Source organism: Exophiala oligosperma, assembly GCF_000835515.1.
Source record: "Exophiala oligosperma strain CBS 72588 unplaced genomic scaffold supercont1.6, whole genome shotgun sequence".
NCBI classification, from domain to species: domain Eukaryota; kingdom Fungi; phylum Ascomycota; class Eurotiomycetes; order Chaetothyriales; family Herpotrichiellaceae; genus Exophiala; species Exophiala oligosperma.
Genome location: NW_015622823.1, coordinates 486,814 through 501,487, shown reverse-complemented (window position 1 = coordinate 501,487; position 14,674 = coordinate 486,814). Strand labels below are relative to the sequence as shown.

At 49.9% G+C, this 14,674-nt stretch overlaps 3 protein-coding genes across 3 annotated transcripts; 2 read left to right on the top strand and 1 right to left on the bottom strand.

The window, feature by feature from the left end:
* Window positions 1–4,615: 4,615 nt before the first annotated feature.
* On the top strand, window positions 4,616–6,032 carry PV06_06652 (uncharacterized protein). The gene has a single exon (XM_016407792.1). The coding sequence runs from the start codon at window positions 4,847–4,849 to the stop codon at window positions 5,525–5,527; it is 681 nt and encodes a 226-aa protein (XP_016261272.1). The 5' UTR covers window positions 4,616–4,846; the 3' UTR covers window positions 5,528–6,032.
* A 3,968-nt stretch (window positions 6,033–10,000) lies between these two features.
* Window positions 10,001–11,439, bottom strand: PV06_06651 (uncharacterized protein). The gene has a single exon (XM_016407791.1). It carries the CDS (start codon window positions 11,204–11,206, stop codon window positions 10,325–10,327), a length of 882 nt encoding a protein of 293 aa, XP_016261271.1. The 5' UTR covers window positions 11,207–11,439; the 3' UTR covers window positions 10,001–10,324.
* A 203-nt stretch (window positions 11,440–11,642) lies between these two features.
* PV06_06650 (uncharacterized protein) lies at window positions 11,643–14,538 on the top strand. Its single transcript, XM_016407790.1, has 3 exons — window positions 11,643–12,439; window positions 12,552–13,285; window positions 13,339–14,538. Exons 1-3 carry the CDS (start codon window positions 12,078–12,080, stop codon window positions 14,259–14,261), a joined length of 2,019 nt encoding a protein of 672 aa, XP_016261270.1. The 5' UTR covers window positions 11,643–12,077; the 3' UTR covers window positions 14,262–14,538.
* The last annotated feature ends 136 nt before the right edge of the window (window positions 14,539–14,674 follow it).

Sequence of the window (14,674 nt, the reverse complement as noted above, 5' to 3'; positions counted from 1 at the left end):
GTTAATGGATCCGGTACAAAAGTACATGCTCGAAGGGTGTTGGGAGTCTAGGACTCTGATGGTCCTGCTGATGATCGACGATACATGCGTGCGAGAGGAGCAGGAAGTCGTCCCCTCGTTACTTACCTAGCCAGCTACCTCGTTATGATTTAGTTGCCGGGCTCAGCAACCGTGACCATGACCTCGGGACAATCAGTAATCTTGACGGTGTAAGCTTGAGAAGGATGCATTTGATTCCTGCCAGAAAAGGAAAATCAGCAATGGGATCTTGAAGCGTGCGAGCTCGGGGACGCTTCCAACTGGCTATATCGACATGAGTGAAGCTCACCGGTACCATATCGCTTAAAAATGTGCGGCTCTGCGAGTGGACAGTTCTGACCATGTGCCCAATGCAGGGCTGCTGTTTCAATCCGTGGTTGGGCTTTCTTTGCTGACCAAGGAAGGATTCGAATCCTTGTACTTTGGTGGGCAATTCCAACGGTCTGGAATTCGGGTATGCCTGAAGCTCTTGAACGAACACGAGCACACCCACAGAGGTATGTTGTGTACTAGATCCGGTAGAAGGGGTCAGCAAGTATCCCTGACCGTGCTCCAGGAGTCAGCACTTCCGTTGAATACCAATTAATGGGCCCCTCTTACTGGTCGCAGGTTTCTGGGAGCAGGTAAATAATCAAGGGCCTCGCACCCAATCTCGGAGCCACCTCAGAAATGATTTCTGATAAAAAACTGTGTGATGCTCCACTCAGACAAGTGGTGCTACTGGGACTTTTGGTGCGTGCCCGTCAGCATGGTGCTTGGTGTTGCTCATCCGCACAGTACTTGTCAGAATGCAATAAAGCAGCGAATCCTAGGGGGCCAAAATACATGATCAACAATCATGTACAGTAAGCAGAGGAGGAGAGCATTCAGGACGACCTCCAATGATGTGTTTCGTCCGATGTTCGGTCGACCCACGATGTTGGGTGCCTAGTGAGGCAGCAACAATTCTGAGGCGGCCTGATATGGTGGGTTGACAAATCAGGTGTGGAAGCGCAACACCACACCGAATTCAGCTCCTCGTGGAACCCAGGGCCGCTTTACTGGCCGCACATGAAACCGAGCTACAACTCTGGGTCAGTACTCTTGTGTGTATGCCACATGTGTCGATGCCACGGTCGGGGTTTCTTGTCCCCTCTGGGCATCTGATTATCTTGTGCTCGACCTGACAGCTCAAGCCATTCGCCAAGTACAGGCAGGAAAACGAGTACGAGTGCAGGTCCATTCCCAAGCCCTTGGCTACTTGAGTGAGTGCGTGTATGCAACAATCATGGCGAACCTTTTTTTCCAGGCGTTAATCAATAAAAGGGGGGCCTTTGCCTGGGCAATCAAACGCCATGGCTGCGAAGGGACCTATGCCGCGCTTCACAGCCACCGTCAAATCTGGGGAAGCCAAGTGCCAATACGAATATCGTAAGGAGTGCGAGTTTCGCGAATACGCCGGACGAGTTCGCTTCGGGGGCACATGGCAGATCTAAGAAAAGTACCAGCCCGTCTGCGGTTGGTTCGAGGGGCTGAGAAGACCAAAGTACAACTAGACACCCACAGGGCGTTCAATCACAGCCCTTCGTTCCCGGACACTCCACTTCCTTGATTTGGCGACTTCGAGAAGGTTGCCGCATCGAGAAAGCCGTAGTCGGGCGGGAAAAGTAGCGGCCTCTAGTGTTGCAACAAAGATCTCAAAGCCACCGCCAGCCCGCGTTTCTGACTCAGGCACCAGCGATTTCTCGCCCGTCTCCAGGACCCTCTTGCCTGATTGAGATCGATTTGCGAGTAACCAAAAAAACACACAACAACAACAACAAGCCACGTTTGGTGTTTGAACCATGGTTTCAGAAGCGGGCGCAGGAGGACATGTTGCTGCATCTACGGAGTAGTGGGGGTCAAAATCATTCGACTCATTCGCAATGAGTCGTACCACGAATACCTTTTTCCCCGACGGCCAACGCATAGTACTGTAAAGGGAGGTCCTGTGATAATAATGAAAAGAATTTTGTGCCGGTTTCCTAGTTGGGATGCTCTGCCAGAATACGAGTACGGGGTTACAGTACGGAGTACCTGGTATGTGCAAATATGACCATGCACAAGAATTGGTGTTATCATTGTCTGATTGTAGTCGCATGACATTTTGCGGTATGTGTACACAATCGAGCACGAGGACAAACAGAACATGGGGGTTTCTTTCGGTGACTAGGTAGGTAGGAACGTATCTCGTAGAGAGTGAACATAACTCCTTCGTACACCGTAAAAACTACCTACTGTACAAGTAAGGTTATGGACATAATGATTGAGACATTATTTCCGGTCAAAACCCATCTACTGTTGCTAATTGGTGACGACACGATGTGCATAAACCCCGGACGAACTCGGTCGTCGAGTCATCACTCACGGACCTGTGGACTTTGTGGATCGGGCGTGAACAATTCCTAAAGCCCGAGGCCAAAGGACAAGGTTTATGCAACCGGCGTCTGAAGCTAGACCACTTGCGGTAGTGCACAACTATCGAGTCCGTCCGGCCGTTAGCAGAGTCGGATGGAATTTGTGCAACAGCTCCGAGTCGGTCGGGGCGTGTTCAGAAACTTCTGAACTATCCTTACGGGCATAACGTTAACCCTAAGCTATCTTGTCCAATGACATGTGCAATCTCGCTCGCGGCCTGGGACCAGTTTCAGGCCGCAGGTACGGGATACGAGTTGCTATTTCGTATTGGCATCCCTGTTACTGTTGTACTGCACAGTAACTTGCTGTCCCGTGAAATACGAATGCGAATGCGAGAAGCGAACACGACGCCCATGAGGGGGGCGGTGACCTGATGATCGCGCAATGCCATGGCCCGTTAACAGATTATCAGATGCTCCATTTCACAGGCAGACATGATTCCAAGACAAACTCAGCCATCGTCGGACCACGAATTTCGACAAGACAGAACGGAAACGTATGTGAGTTGCGAAACCACAAGTCGGGGTACGGAGGAAATCAAGCTTGACATGCCCGGGGATCAGGGACTGTAAACTCCAGGCGCGGGTTTCAAGTGGTATGACCTTGGGAGTTTTAAGGGCTTGTAGGCTGCAAGCCGAGATCTATAGGCGGGGGATCGAGCCTGAAACGGTTGATTCCATGGATGTTCTAGGCGTCAATTTATCACCCAATATTTCTTGCCCAGCAGCAAGACGCTTTGGCCACTACCTAACGAAAAGTAAACATCCGCACTATCGTAATCGTATTCCTCCCCAAGCACTGGACACGTTGCGGTCGATGTGTGGCTTGCATAATTCCAAGGCTGACTTTTTTCCTCTGCTGTGAACACTTACCGTAAGTCGTCAGCGTACACGAGGGCTGGAACTCTATGTTTCCGGAAGGCGTTGCTCATTCTAGGCTTGCTTCGTACAATAATGACTTTGCAAACAATGAGCTGGGCTATTCATCTGTTGGTCGACCAGGACGATACTTGTGGTAATAATATGTATTGACAAAAAAACAGCGAGATGTTCGGATTACGAGAGCAAGCTGAAAAAAAAAACCACCTTTGTTGGCTGGCCAGAGGTCATCAAGCATTGGATTACCAAGATGGATTTCCAATGGTGGACAACGATAGAATGGCAAGGAGTCACATATGCTGTCAGTACTGCAACTGACAAACCACACGACTTTGTAGTAGTAGCTTAAAATGCAGTGTGGGGGTCACTATTGGAATGTATTTGGCAGCCGAAATGTTTGAATTTCTCAGCAATAATAATGATTCAGCCCTGCGAGCAGTAGTGGCAGTAATCTTTCCCCCCCTAGACCTGTCTATTGACAATCAACAATATTGCTGCACATGTCTGCTGGAGTAGATACTGACTCCATAATGGACATGCAGACAGCGCCAGAGAGTCATCACTTTCCTTGTATAGACGGGGTGACGGACTAACCATAACCCCATGGAAATAACGAGAGAGAAAAGTAAAAAATCTAGGCTTTTGAATTCGAAGTAACCAATGATTAGATTAGAAAGCCATGATGCCGTAAGAGTAAGATCAGCTTTGTGGTGGAATTCGTATTTGTGGACAAAGGACCAAGGACGAGCGAGGGAGGCAGAGAGGACAGGCTTACCTCTTCTCGGATGTAAACGCGAGCCGTGGCCGGGGCAGTGTTTCTGTACTGTACGAGGACAGTGCGAGGGATGGACGAAAACCCTCCGAGGACGAGTTTACCAGCAACGAGAAAAAAAGAGTCACAGCAACGGACGCTTCAGGCAGCCGAACGCACGAAACGGCCGAGATGGGCAGGCGTCCCGCCCGGGGATTAGTCTTTGGGAGCGTCATCCCAAGCTGCAAGGATTTCTCAGCCTTTGCTGAGCGAAGAGGGTCATCGAACACGGATAGATGGTAACACCGCCGCACACCCAAGTACGACCGTGGCGGCTTCGGGTTTACGAGGACAATCCACAATCCGAGCAGGGGGGGTCGGTGCATGACAGGGGTGTCCGCGCGAAAGTGAGAGTGGGTACTCGGCCTTTACGCTTCTTACTCAGGCACCTTTCAATCCATCCATGTCAACTAAACGTTAGGACCATCTTACACTCCAGCCCGTGCGTTTACAAAAGAACTCGTCCACCCTCATTCGGAATCACAGCTTCCTCTCTCCCTCCACACAATATACACACACAAGATATAAAACAACCATCAAGTATAGGAAGAAACAACTGAACAAGTCTCCTAGACAAATGTGCTGATAGCCTTCCACCAACAAGACAACCTCCATAGTATCTCGCCGTACCCACCCAACCAAGGCAAACCAGAGCAAGTGACTCAGAAATACCCAACCAAAAATGCCTTCCCTCACTTTCGCCGACGCTGCTTCAGCGAAACCAAACTCCATCTACACACGACCACAGAAGAAGCAGAAGATGAGCATTACTCAGACCTACTTCCTCGCCCACAGTGCCCGCGGCAAGCTCTCTCGCGAGGCTGCCCGGCCTGATCACGACCTCCGCCTCTTGGTCGGACACGCCAACATGCTCGACTCTCTGATGCTCGACCTCGCCAACGCCGAGCAGGAGCAAGAGCGGTGGTTCAACAACATCGTCAACGGTTCATCATCGACGGAAGAGGAGGAGACGCCAAAGCACGTCGACACTATCCCCGAAGAAGTTGAGGAGGAGGAGTCAGAGGACGAGGCTGAAATCACAGCCGTGGAAGTCGACTCAGACATGGAAGACGACGAGGAGGATCTCACGCTCACTCGCACCGCCTCTCGACACTCACCACCAGAACTCAGCCTCGACACGGACTCGTCTTCGGATTCAGATGAGGATGAACACATGCCACCCTCACCACCCACGCCAATGGTCGAGGCCCTGAGCGAGAAGCAAAGACAAGCCATCGCCACGACATCATACTACGACGCCAAGGAGGCGTCTTCGTTATCACCCACAGAGTCGCAAGCCTTTGAACAAGAAGGCTTCTACCTACCATCGAGGCAACAGCCGACGATAATCGCTGCCTACTAGAGCAGGTTCGCTGACCGCCCTCGATTACTCCTCCCGACTTTAGCGAGTGTGATACCCAAGCGTTTCAACATTTGGTTTGTCTTTTTTGGCCTGGGAAAATGAGCATGGTGTTTCTTCTGGATGAATTGTGTTGTTCAACAACAACAAAACAAAAAAAGAGTTTTGGGTATGGGACTCCCCAAAACAAAGGAATCGAGCAAGATGAGCCAAAATCTTCGGGAAACATCATCATCAACATCACAACATCGGAGACATTCGATCTCTCAACTGCCCCCGCCTCAGTAGTCGTGGATGAAATATACCAGCCTGAGGAAGCAGTTTGAGTTTGGAGATGGTCTCTTGACGATTGATTTGATTGATGAAGATGTTTTATTTCGAGGACGGAACATTTTGTGCTGTCTTGGACTACGATTCTCTATGACTCTACTCTTTGTCACATTAGTTCTCCCTCCATAAGAGGTTGAGGATACTCTTGAAAATTGATAACTATTTGATCCCATACAAACTTCTCTCTGTTTTCTCTCCTGTGCAGTACATTTTGTTGTTGATTTTTCCTTTCATTTCTCGCTTGTTGCTTTGCTTGCTCTCGTCTATGGAATGTCCCAAATTTCACAAATCCCCTTCCATCTCCACCCTGCAATTGGGTAGTACGTACGGATACGGAGTACATCCTGACGAGGGAAAAAAATTAAAGTGGTGCTTGAAAGAACCCTTTGGAACTCGGAATCGGCCTTACGCTGGTGCGAGAGATCTCTGGCTGGGCCCTAGTTTTGTTCTTATTTTTTTGGGTGCTGGCGCACCAACCACAAGGCACGGATGGTGCCCTGGTGACCACTGGATGACCAGAGCGCGCCCGCGAAACCCGGCTCTACGGATATGGAATTTGAGAATCGGGCCTTACGGACGAAAAATGCTCCGCTTATTATTTAGGCATTACAGTTTATTTACTTTTGTGCACAAATAATCATGCCTGCTAGTGCCACTAGTCCCGTCACGGTACTGGGCCTTACCTGACCTCCCACGGAACATCCGCTTAGCTCATCGCGTCTTTTCGGGCCCGGGGCGTAAGATTTCCCTCCGAACACCCCTTCACAGTACGGTACAGTCGTACACTTCACTATACCCAGGCTGTATGTATGTACAAGAACGATTGTCGGAAACTCCGTGGACCCGACTTTTCCTCACCTTCCTCGCGCTGTAGTAACTGTACGGACACGGAGTATGGAGCAATGAAGTTTTTCTTACCCTCTTTGATGGAGTACACGATAATTTATTGTCCCTGCGGGCGGCGGCAACAAGGTCACTTGGACAACATCTACAGTAGGAGATCCACCATGTTCACAATCTGCTTGCACCGAGATGAGCCTTTTTTTTTCAAGAAAGGGAGTGAGTCACATGGATAGTTACGCCTTCCAAAACTCCCCGTAAAGTGCTCCGGTGTCAAGAATGTCAATGGCCAATACTTTGATCCCCGAAGACGGTGAGGGCAGGACAATTTGCGTTTTGCAAGCTGCGTTTGTAAGGAAATGGTGGAATCATGGGGGGTTTCCAACAGAGTATCCCGGCCAATTAATTCACGAAGAACGATTGTGATGAATTGGGATTATGGATTACTATCTTGACCGTGGCTTTGGTTCTTGAGGTGATGCACAGTAGACACGAGGCTGATTACTACCTAGGTACTCCGTATTCCTAATGGTACGATAAAGGCCTTGGCGAAACTGGCTTACGGATTATTCGTATGGAGTATTTCTTCCAAACGGAATTTGATGTTCACCTTAGTGTAAGGTTGATTTCCAATCCTGCTTGGAAATTACTGCACTTGAACAAATTTCGTCTACCATACTAATGGATTCTTGCCATCATTCCCTCAATTACCAACCGACAGATAGGACAGCCTGGCACACCCACACCAACAGTACGGGGTTGACTCGTTTGGCCCATCCCATGCGATTCTTACTTGAACAGCACATACATTAGTTTTCCGGGGGGCGGTCAGCGAGGCATTCATCGCAGAGCACAACACTGTGATGAACTTTCCTCCGCCTCGTATTCATTCATGTTCATGACTTACTGCAGGAGTATCACCAACCCCAAATCTCGCCCTTCCTATCTTGGGGGTCAGAAATGTTCAGGCCTCCTCGTGGGCAGCTGATCAGGCGTGACCCCTTTTTTTTGCCTTGTTGTGCTGATGCTCTCCCTTCCCATCCCTTTCGTCTGGTGTGTGTGTGTGTGGGCTCTGATTCCAGACAATTACATGGGGTCCAAAACAATCATTTCAATCGTTCGTTTGATCAACCCCCTTCTCCTCGTTTCACCTTCGCAAGACGAGGATCTCAACCTGATCCTTTCACACCCTCCTATTTTTCAATGTCTGGAACAGTGGATCTTTGGTGGGATGAACGATCATTACTGTACAGAGTACTGCCTGCGATCACTTATTGTGTAGGTCATCACGGTCTCTCCTGTGTACTGTACGGAGTTCAACTTGTCAAATCAAGGAGCCTCTTCCCCCCTTAATAATCGTAGGCGAAACTATGGGCGCCAGCCAAGTCTACACTAGATCTTCCCTTACTGTGTAGCGAGTTGCTTGTACCTACCGAGTTAGCGCTGCGCCCCCCCTTTAACAAGTATCAATGGTCAAGATCTACCTTGCATGCTGGTTACAACGGATAAGGCCTAGTGACATCTCTAGCTTACTCATACACACACCCTTACGAGTCACTCGTCCGTAAATTCCTCGCCAACATCGTTTCTCGTTCATCGTTCATCGTTCGATCGTTTTTGACAGAACTCTTACAGTACGAGTTACGAAACCAAGGTGTGGAAATGGATCGCGAAGGCGTCGATTGATCATGTTTTTGCCTGAACCTCTCGGGTGTGTATGTCACCCGGTCAAGATAGAGGACGCCATCGGTCGACGGTATGAACGAGTGTCCGAGTTCACGTGGACTATGCTTGTGCTGTACGAAGTAGTGGTTTGTTGTACGAAGTTCCGATCTTACGAGATCCAAGTCCAGTCTTCCGGCACAACCCGAATCATTACTGAGACACCCTGAAACTCCCCGGCTTTTCTTCTCGTAGCAAAAGAAAAACCCTCCGAGGTTCATTCGTGCTACTCGAGTTGTCGGTTCTGCTTCCAAGCAATACGAGGGTTATGTTACCAGTCAGTTCCACAGACGTGGACCGCCTCATTGGAATTATCGATCCCGGTTTTTGTTAAGAAAAAAATACCTCGTCCGTTACTCATAATTCACCACAGCAACAATGTCGCCGCTTGACACATGCACGCCCGAACCTCCGCCTATCTAGGCTTCGCTTCAGTCGCTCAAAAGATCCTCGGATTTAACGAGAGACTTTTGGGCTCCTTTGTGGTTGAAGATCAATAAAGTCAAATGCCTCTTCTATGATGTCTACGATGTCGTCATGAAGATGTACTCGAATATGAGTGAGTAATGTTAAGAGTTTGGGCTTGGGCACCTGCACACTTCACCATTTAAGCATCCACATCAAGAGAAGCATCCTCACGCATACGCGTCCTTGGGTGATGTTGGTTCTGGTAAATTGATTTGACAGTCGAGCGGTAACACAGGCGCAGGAGTGAAATCATGTGAACTCAACCCAGAATTACCCAATGACTGGTAGATACTCAGAGTCCTCACCCTTGTACTCTTCCCGAAACGTCTTCTGCAGAACTCGCAGAACCACAAAATGTACAACATAAACTTTGCTTACTGAGCAAGCCGTCATCTACCATGCCCAAGCATGCTTTTGTCCAAAGGGATAACATAGGCGAGTTTTGAGTGAATGAGATCTCTGAAAGTCTCCTGCATGACACCTTTTCCACAACTGGAAAGCGCCCCAGTGGAATACTTGTTTAAAATATCGGCTAAGCAAGTCGCCGTCTTCGAAGCTCACCCTGTGCGATTGGTTCCTGTGTCGCTGGTAAGTGCATTTGCAGCTTCGACGTCAAGCCATCATCCTTGATGCCGAAGCTCACTTGGGTTTGCGCCGCATTGCAACGAGGAGGGACGGTTTCAATCCTGCAGACACTAGGACCAGGCTGTATCACCAAAGCCTCTGGTGAATGACACCCAAGAAGTTCTCTGCTGCAAGCTACGGGTCACAGACCTTTTCCCTGCCTGGATCGGAAAGTGGAACGCCATGCTCCGCATGAGAGTCTCTGATGCTTTCCCGTCGATCACAATGCACCTCTCCCGTCGTGTTCCATGTCTAACGACGAAAGGAGAAGGCTGCAGCCGTCTCGGCCATTGTGTTTACAACGTAATCAACGCGGTGCTGTGTAACAAAACATCTGGCATCGCATGCAAGGTCGCATTGTGCATCACCCCCACGAAATCCCCGTGGCCTTTCGTGTGACTACTGTGGTGGCCCATGGTTACAACCACGGTCTCCTCGGCGACTTCGTGAATACCTCTTGAAACTGAATCAGGGAAAAGCTCAACCACCGAGATATCCAGCCGGGAAGTTTGGAGCTTCGATTATGCAAGAGAAGAAACCAACAAAGCTGTAGAATTCCGATTTCAAGACAGTATCTACCGCATCAGGCTCGAGCAAAAATAATGAAGCATGCGGATGGCCAATACGATGACTCGCCCAGCAAGTGGTGTCTGCCTGCGAGGTTGATATTCGCTGGGATAAGAAACGCTCTTCGAATTGCTCACCAAACCCCTACAGAAACCACCAGTGAAAACGTTGTGCAATTTGGTTCTCACGACTTGCTGCTACGCCTAGCTGAGTCGGCTGCTCCTCTCCAAGTCTTTCGATCGCTGCTTGTTACTGTCCATGCTTCTTCTTGTCGGCCTCCATCCCTTGTACGATCCACTTGCTCGCCATCTGGGCATACTCCTCGAGCGCCTTCTTATCCTTCATTCTCTCCTTGATGTTCAAAGGCTTGGGCACGTCGCAACCTTTCTTGACACCGGGTCTCTGGCTCATCATCTCCTCCCACTTCTTCAGCGTTGGGAACTCGTCGATGTCCACGCCGGCCCAAGCGGCCCAGATGACCCATCCGATCGTGGTGATGTCCGCGATCGAGATGTGATCGCCCACGATGAACCCGGACTTTGAGGACTGCAGATGCTTGTCCAGCACGCCGTACAGTCGCCTCGTCTCGTTGACATATCTGGTCATGCCGTACTCGATCTTCTGCGGCGCATAGCGTACAAAGTGGTTCGCTTGACCCTGCATCGGGCCCAGGCCGGCGTTCTGCCAGAACAGCCAATTGTTCATCTCGTACTGCTCGCGGCTACCCTTGGGGAAACTGATCTTGTGCTCGGTATCATACTGCTCGGCCAGGTAGGTGAGGATGCTACCCCCTTCGAACAGGCGAATCTTTTGGCCATCGGTGAATGTATCCGTCAGTGCGGTGATCCGGCCGTTGGGGTTGATTTCGAGAAACCAGGGCTCCTTTTGTCGGTTGGTCGAGATGTTGATGTGTTCGGTCTTGTAAGGGATGCCGAGCTCCTCGAGGGCGATGGAGATCTTGATCCCGTTGGGTGTGGAGTCGGTGTACAGTGTTATATCGGGGCGCGACATGGTGTCGGTGTCGATCCTTCTGTGTTGCGGATCGGGGTTGAGATGGTGAACGTGTTGATGAAGACGAGCACCGGATGTGCTGCTACTTGTACTCGTACCTTGTTGGATGGGTTCGCTCATGTGAGGTAATTAGTTCTTCTTCGCTTATGGGTTTTTGTGTGGTTGTGGGATGCGGAAGTCGTGAAGCCCCCGAAGCCCCCGGGAGAGTAGTCGTTATTAATAATGAAATCAGTATTGATGTCTTGAGTAATCAAGATTGTCGTACTCGGTTCTTGTCCTTTGTATGGAGACGATGAGGAACATAAAGTGGGGGAATTCGCTCATCCTCATGTACGAACGAGTACACTAGGACAGTTCACCGAGCCATCTTTCCCTACCAGTCAGTTCGTCGTTTACATTCAAACGTATCTTTCATGGGACGAATCTTCTTGGAAGATCAAAGATCCCACGGACACAAATACATCTCGAGTAAACTCCGCGATATCCAGATACCTACCGTATGGACCTCGCTATTCAAGATACCGACCTTCGCATCAATAGTTTATCCGGACTCCGAGCTCAATGAGACTGACTCCCCTCAGTCACAAAGATCTTTGCTGGCTGAGCAAAACGCTCTTGAATCGCTCAAAGAGGAAAGTCATATTACCGTATCTGGTAAAATTCTTCATCCTCAAAGCATTTGCTGCCGTTTCCCCGCATTCAAAGTCTTTCCTTACCCACCGCCTTTCTACATCCTTGGACTACGTCAGAATCGAAGTCAATCGCAGTTTTCTGTTCTCAATTCTCGTGGTGGCGATCTCAAGAGGTTCAAAATCTGTCCGGAAATGTCATAGGAATCGCATGCGAATGTCTTTTGAAGACCTTCACGGAATGGCCCTCGACGTCCCCCTCCATAAGCCGCTCTTTTCCAGGTTGTGAAATTGACGTTGTGCTCGTGATTGCTATCCGAGACCCCGAGGTCATCCACTGATCCAAATCGTAGCTCTAAGTCATGGCTACCCAGACAGACATCATCACGCGCACTCCGGACCAGACTGCTCCGTCACTGCGCCGTCGGTCCTCCTCACATTCGACTCATCAGTCGAAACCATGGGAGCATACCGGCCACCGCATGTCACTCCACTCGAATCACTCTTCTCGGCCAGAGCCAGAGGAAGTGCGACGCCTTTCTGAGCGCGTCTCGCGCCAAACGACGAGGTCATCATATCGACGAACTTCGAAGTGGTACAGAATACGCTGGTTCAGAGGTATGATCAGTGATGTCAAGAGGAGGGCACCATTCTACTGGAGTGACTGGAAAGATGCTTGGGACTATAGAGTCGTACCGGCGACAGTATATATGTATTTCGCGAAGTGAGTTTTGTATACAGATGCCACAATGGAAGCATTCTTTGCATGCGGATATTTCCCCCCAGGAGACATTATGTGTTTTGCGAGGAGCACCAACTGATGTCTTTTTCCGCAGCATCCTACCAGCATTGGCCTTTTCCCTAGACATGTTCACCAAAACCCACAATTCGTATGGTGTCAACGAAGTCCTACTCTCCTCGGTCATGGCATGTGTCATATTTTCCCTGTTCGCTGCGCAGCCGCTCGTCATTGTGGGAGTTACAGGTCCCATCACGGTGTTCTCGTACACGGTCTACGACATTGTCGTCCCCAATGGGACGAATTATTTTGCATTCATGGCCTGGATCGGTATATGGTCGCTTCTCATGCATTGGCTGCTCGCAATCACCAACAGCTGCAATGCATTGACCTACGTAACCCGCTTCAGCTGCGACACCTTTGGCTTTTACGTTGCCTTCATCTATCTCCAGAAGGGGATCCAGGTTCTCACGAGACAATGGGGCCTAGCCGGTGGAGAGAGCGCATATCTATCCGTCATGGTCAGTTTGCTCGTCCTGGGCTTCGCCTATGGTTGTGGGGTGCTCGGCAACAGCAATTTGCTGCATCATATCCCTCGAAAGTTCATTGAAGATTACGGGACGCCTTTGACTATCATTTTCTTCACCGGATTCGTCCATATCGGACATATGAAGGACGTTACTGTGGAGACACTACCTACCAGCAAATCATTCTTTCCCACGGCAGATCGCGGCTGGTTCGTACATTTCTGGGATATCAGCGTTGGAGAAGTGTTTTTGGCTATCCCGTTTGCAATCCTTCTGACAATCTTGTTCTGGTTCGATCACAACGGTAAGAACTACTAAATTCTCCATTTTGGCTTTCTTGCTGATCACCCGCCTTAGTGTCGTCTCTCATTGCTCAAGGCAGCGAGTTTCCCTTGCGCAAGCCACCTGGATTCCACTGGGACATCTTCCTGTTAGGCCTCACTACTGGCATTGCCGGCCTACTCGGTATTCCGTTCCCCAATGGCCTAATTCCACAAGCTCCTTTCCACACCACTGCGCTCTGCGCGACACGACAAGTCGTGGATGAAAAGGCTCGAGGCCACACTGTTCGTGTTGTTGACCATGTCGTTGAACAGCGCGTCAGCAACCTGGCCCAAGGTCTCCTGTTCCTGGTCACCATGTCCGGTCCACTTTTGATAGTACTTCACCTCATTCCTCAAGGTGTACTGGCGGGTTTGTTCTTCGTCATGGGCGTCCAAGCACTCGAAGGGAACGGCATCACACAAAAGCTGCTCTACCTTGCTCGTGATAAAAATCTGACTGACGCCACCGATCCTCTGGCCCGAATTGATCGACAACGAGCAATTTGGATTTTCGTGGTGATAGAGTTGATTGGATTTGGCGCAACATTTGCTATCTCCCAGACAATTGCCGCCATTGGGTTCCCAGTGTTCCTGATCCTGCTAATTGTTGCACGCTCCTGGCTGATGCCGAAATGGTTCCGAGAAGACGAGCTTCGCGCGCTCGATGCTCCAACAGCAGGACCCTTCGTCATGGAAAGTGTGGGTGGAGCGTATGGTGAGAGTGAGGCAAGTACTCCTGACGCTCACACTCCAGAGAACGAGGTCGCCGTCGTCGATGACACCCTGGAGAGAGGAGAAAGCTACGAGTTGGAGACGTCTTTAGCGAACCGGAAAGCTGCCGAGGATTGTTCTGTCTTGCGAGGCGAAGGCTCCGCGAGACGAAGGCCGAGCCACAGTGAGTTGCAGAGACCGGCAGGTAGAGTGAGAAGGAGAAGCAGAAGTTCATTAAACACTTGAAGTGGATAGACTGTTGGATTTGTCCGAGATACAAACACAAGCATACAAATAGAAGCTCCACGGAATCACCTGCTGGAGGAGCTGGTACATGGTAAGAAGGACCAGGATATACAGAAGACATACATCTCGAAGATCTGTGGCGAAAGAGAAAAGGTACAAGAGAGACACCATATGGTGTTGTAGTCAAATGCTGGACATCATAGTCATAGCTAACAAAACCGGAGACATAGACCCTCAGTGCTTCAGGATTGATATATTACAAACGAAGATGTTGTGCTTTTAACTTGACAATCGTTCGGCGGCCTGAGTTTGACTGCGGAATATACGTCCCAAATACAAATGTTGCACGGTCGTGACGATAACACTGTAAGGATCTGATTTTCTCTCAGTGGTTTGTCAAAGACTGCTTCTGA